This window comes from Montipora foliosa, chromosome 2 (assembly GCF_036669935.1).
Source record: "Montipora foliosa isolate CH-2021 chromosome 2, ASM3666993v2, whole genome shotgun sequence".
In the NCBI taxonomy this organism is placed as follows: Eukaryota; Metazoa; Cnidaria; class Anthozoa; order Scleractinia; family Acroporidae; genus Montipora; species Montipora foliosa.
In genome coordinates this window covers 56,089,802-56,094,801 of record NC_090870.1, presented here as the reverse complement: position 1 = coordinate 56,094,801, position 5,000 = coordinate 56,089,802, and the positions used below count along the sequence as shown (strand labels likewise).

Sequence of the window (5,000 nt, the reverse complement as noted above, 5' to 3'; positions counted from 1 at the left end):
CTATTTCTAAATTAGGGCCAAATCTATGGAATTCTCTGAATAATACCACACGTGAGCTCTCTCGTAAGAGTTTTAAAACAGAAATCCACAATATGCTTCTGTATTTTCTGGTTTCTGAGGATATTGACATTGAATCGCTTTCCATAGTTCAGAAACTTATATCAACGTATTTCCACAATGACGGTTAACTCTGCGGTTATTTTGATTTGTTAAAGTTGCAATGATGGCGGTTGTTTACTTATTTATTTATTATTACTATTTTATTCCCTTTTTTGCACTTACTTTGTAATGTCATCTCATGTATTTTTCAAGCGATGTATTATACCTCTATTACTTTTCCACTTGTTATGTTAATACTTTAAGGGCTACTTTTCAATTATTTTCTTCATACTTTGTCCAAATTTGACAGGCTGTAATGTAAACCTATTTTCTCCTGTCGCTTCCCGCCTCGACTAGCCAATGCTATTTGCGGGAAGCGACCATTCTGTATTTTTCTTTTGTCAAATAGTAAATAAAGTTGAAAGTTGCGTCGGTTTGTTGGCTAAACCCACTTAAAGAACATACCGACCAACTCTTCTGGAGTAGGTGTAGGTGTTGGAGGCCTCGCTTTCTTTCTTATAACATCAGCAGTGATTTTTTTGGGATAGCCGTTGGAGTGTAAAGCGGCGCAAACACGAGCAGTTTCACGGGTCTTTCCAACTTGTGTGTTGGGGAGATTCAAAGCTCTATGCAGGAGTGTCTCAGCGGTGCTGATTTTATGTTTTCTGTCATGGTGTGAATGGAAGTCAAGATATCTATCCGTATGTTTGGGTTTGCGGTAGATGTCGACCAAACGTTTTCCGTTATCGCGCGAAATGAGGGTGTCAAGAAAGGGTAGTTGGCTGTTGGACTTGTGTTTGATGGTGAAAGAAATATGCTGATCGATTGAATTCAATGAATCGTGGAAGAAGGCAACAGCGTCACTCTTAATAATGCAGAAACTGTCGTCTACATACGCGTAGATTGCTGTTTTTTTGATTTCTTCCATGCATATAGGTTGGCTACTACCGGGCTGACTGGGCTACCCACAGCACAACCGTGGATTTGTTTGTAGATGGTGTCATTATAAACAAAGAAGTTATTGGACAGCACAAAATTCAATAAGGATATTATGTCCTCGATGTCTAGGTTGGTTCTGGAATGAAGAGACGAATCATCCTCTAATTTCTTCCTGATATAAACGCAAGCTTTGTCGACAGGGATGGCGGTGAATAGAGACGCCACATCAAAGGAAACCATGGTTTCGTCATCTTGGATGTTAACGTCGGCTATTTCGTTAGAGAACTCCTGTGAATTAGCAACTGAGAACCCTTTACGATTTTGGATCGGTGCAAGGATGTCAGTGAGGAATTTAGAAGTGTTGTAAAGTGCAGAGCCAATGCAAGTCACGATAGGTCTGAGAGGGTAGCCGTCTTTGTGGTGTTTGATAGAACCGCGGATCGCTGGTGGAATGCCGTCGGTAGATCTTAGTTTAAAATATGTATAGTCCTCAATCTTTTGTTGTCTCTTTAAGTTCAGGAGCGTCGCGTTCAAATCAAGCTCGATTCGACCGATTCGGCGTGACAACTTCATAGGTACTTCGGTCCGCAAGGAGAGACTCCATTTTGCTGTTGTATTCTTCTCTATCAAACACAACGAGGCAATTTCCTTTGTCAGCTTTCATGATGACTCTGGAGCGGTCTTTCTTTAACTCATGTAAAGCTTTGCTTTCTTCTTTAGACATGTTGTGACTAGGTAAATAAGTCCTTAGGAGAATCGCCGCCGCAGAGGTTCGTATTTGATCTTTAGATTCATCCGGTAAATATGACATAGAGGCTTCAATTTCGGCGACAAAGTCCTAAAAAGGGATTTTGGACGGCGTCAGGGCAAACTTCGGGCCTCTTTCCAAGAGCGAACGCTCGGGAGGAAGGAGTGGTTTCTTGGAAAGGTTAACAACCCAATTGTTTTTATCCACCACATCAGTAGGACGGTTGTGAGAGGTCTTCAAGTTATTTAGCTTCTTATCGTGTCTTGCTTTGATGTTCCGTACAGAATAAGCTCTTTTTTGGAAGAACTGTATTAAGGACGAGAGGGCAGCATCATCCATTAATGTTGGGGCGGACAATAATTCGTGCCCGCTCCCAAGACAATATCACATTCTCTTAAAGAAACACTAATTTTCTTAGCATTTTTAACATTTTTTCCACCACTTGCTTTTATCGTTTAATTTATGCCAATATTTTCGTTATATTTAAATTTCTTTTGTCTTTGTTCTTTACTCGTTTTTATCCGTTGAAGACAGTAGTTCAGTCTGTCGAAAGCTCATAGTCTTTTTAAAACTTTTTACCAGAGAACGCTTATACTTATTTCTTACCATGAATCCTGGTAACGAATCTTCAATATTTTTACGTCAGCGATATAGTTCACATTTCCATGACTTGACCGCAGAATGTCGTTCTAATATTGCTGACTTTGTGCTTCTCAAAGGTGCTTGAACCAGTTTTATTTAGCGCAGTTACCCTAATATCGCATCAAAGTGAAACAAGCTTTGAAGGTGCACGTTTCGAATAGAAGCACTGATGTCGAAGTCTCAACTGGAGAAGTTCTTATTCTTGACATTTTTGCCTTTGGCTTGCTCAGTGACAGTCTCAACAAAGTACGGAGATATCGAAGGCTTCAAAGCTTCGTATCCGAATGTCTCAGGTCCGTTCAAAGATGTCAGCAAATTTTTAGGCGTTCCTTTTGCTACACCGCCGACTGGCGAGTTAAGGTTTAAAGCGCCACAACCTCTTCCAGCTTGGAAACGTAATGTTCGCGAGGCCAAGAAGCATGGAAATGTATGCATGCAAAGCAAGCTTTTCGATCGTTTCATGAGAATGTTCGCCTCGAATTTGTCTTACAGTGAAGATTGTCTGTATCTTGATGTCTATTCCCCGAACGTCAGCTCGAGTTTACCGGTGATGGTTTATATTCATGGTGGGGCATATCAGGTTGGATCGGCCATTACCTCTCAGAGCGACATTCTCGCCCTTCAGGGAGTAGTAGTCGTGATAATTCAATATCGCCTCGGTCCGTTTGGATTCCTGACAACAGGAGATTCCGCTGCTCCTGGAAATTTCGGAATGCTGGATCAGGTGGAAGCACTTAAGTGGGTCAAGGAGAACATTGCCAATTTTGGCGGAAATCCAAACAAAGTGACAATATTTGGGCAGAGTGCTGGTGGATCTAGTGTTGGCCTTCACCTGTTATCTCCTTTGTCTAAAGATCTTTTTCACCAAGCAATTGCAGAGAGCGGGGTGGATTTGAGCCCCTTCGCGACTCAGCCAAGTTCTTTTGGCTTGCGCTTCACTAAAGAACTTTCTGATAAGCTAAGCTGTCCAAGCAGCAATCACAACGTTATGGTGGATTGCATACGTGGGAAAACAGCCACGGAGGTTCAGAGTGCCGCAGAGTTAATCCCTCAAAGATTTACTCGTAAAATTCACTTTGCACCTGTCGTGGATAGCAATTTTCTTCATGATACACCAACGAATTTGAGACAACAAGGAAAACTCACAAAAGTCCCGCTTATGATCTGTTTTACTAGCCATGAGGGTTCACAACTTCTCGCTTCTTTTGTCAACGATTCATTTCATCTCATGCAGAGCGTAAGCAACGGAGTGAGCCCTGCTTTGTTCAAATCATTTCTGACAAGCTTCGCGGACTCTGAAACTAACAGGTAAGAAAATGGTGCAATGTAAAATATGGCATGCTTGATTTTTGCTGACCCCTCCTCCTACTTTAACATGATTTTTGCTGACCCCCCCCCCCCCCTCAATCCCCCCTTGTCCTCCGACATGCATGAAACAAAAAGTAAGCATTTATCAAGTCACCATTTCCAGCTGATAGATATTCTATAAAGCTACCTTAAATTTGGATTCTAGTTGCTCTTTGCCCAGACCTTGTGTAGATGCAGCTTTTAACATCTTTGCTGACAAAACGCTTGCATAATTTTTAATGCCCCCCCTTTAAGCCATGCATATGTTGCCCCCCCCCCCCCTCCTCTTTGCACCATCTCCCCCTCCCGATAAATAATGACCAGTCCCTGACAAAACTAAGAGCTAGCAAAATTTGAAGTCTATCCATATACATATACAGAGAGTGAGGGATAATCGGCGACCTTTGCTCCAAGTTCGTGATTACAATTCTTGCACCAATCATCGAGAAGCTGAGGCCGCTTAATTACTGACGGTTTATTGTGTGTTTGACTCTTAACGGCATTTTGCTTAATGGACGAGCAGTGAATTACAATCACTTTGAACTGAAGAACATCGGAGTGAGAGTTACTTATTGGAGACGGCACTTATTTGCTTTTTTGTCCCAAATGCGGCTATTATTCGAGGGCGGCGCGACTGTCGGGCGGCGCTTGTTCGGGGGCGACGCGTATTCTAGTAAATACGGTATATCAATTGCTTCCTATAAAATCATCTTAAAGAATGGTTCGGGCGACCACCGCCCGCCTTATCAGTTCGGGTGAATTAGCTATCAGGCGAAATGACCTCAATTCTTTGGAAAGGCAACTATAAAACATTCTTTGAAAAAAACTAAAACCCACGACAATATGATCATTATGATGGATGGTGATGAAAAGGAACACGTATTTATGGCGATTCAACATTATCGCATCTTTCTCCACTTTACCCTCGCATTTTACGGCAGCTTGGTGTAGCTAATATCTTCGAGCATTTACGACTTCCAACCACGATATACCCCAGAGGATAGATCACAACACCGGGAACTCCATTTACTCTTTGCGAGTAGTGCGGGTGTCGGTTCTTTTGCGTCCAACAGGGTTATGAACATTAAAGGCTATTTTTTTTTGTGAGACGGGGACTACGATTTATCGTCCTTATCCCGGAGAACCCCAGAGAGTCTAACCATTTTCAGATGTCATTCATTACAAAGGCAGCACTTTCTGTTCAATTATTCAAAGACCCCGAGTG

The 5,000-nt window shown here is 42.1% G+C and overlaps 1 protein-coding gene across 2 annotated transcripts in view; it reads left to right on the top strand.

Moving 5' to 3' along the window:
* Positions 1 to 5,000, top strand: part of LOC137993630 (neuroligin-4, X-linked-like) — an 11,915-nt gene that overhangs the window by 2,068 nt on the left and 4,847 nt on the right. Inside the window, exon 2 of one of the 2 annotated variants that reach the window (XM_068839590.1) lies at positions 1,036 to 3,736. In XM_068839590.1, coding sequence (XP_068695691.1) covers positions 2,598 to 3,736 — 1,139 coding nt within the window. In that variant the 5' untranslated portion in view covers positions 1,036 to 2,597. Of the gene's footprint in view, positions 3,737 to 5,000 lie in introns of both variants that reach the window. The other variant, XM_068839589.1, reaches the window with a different exon arrangement.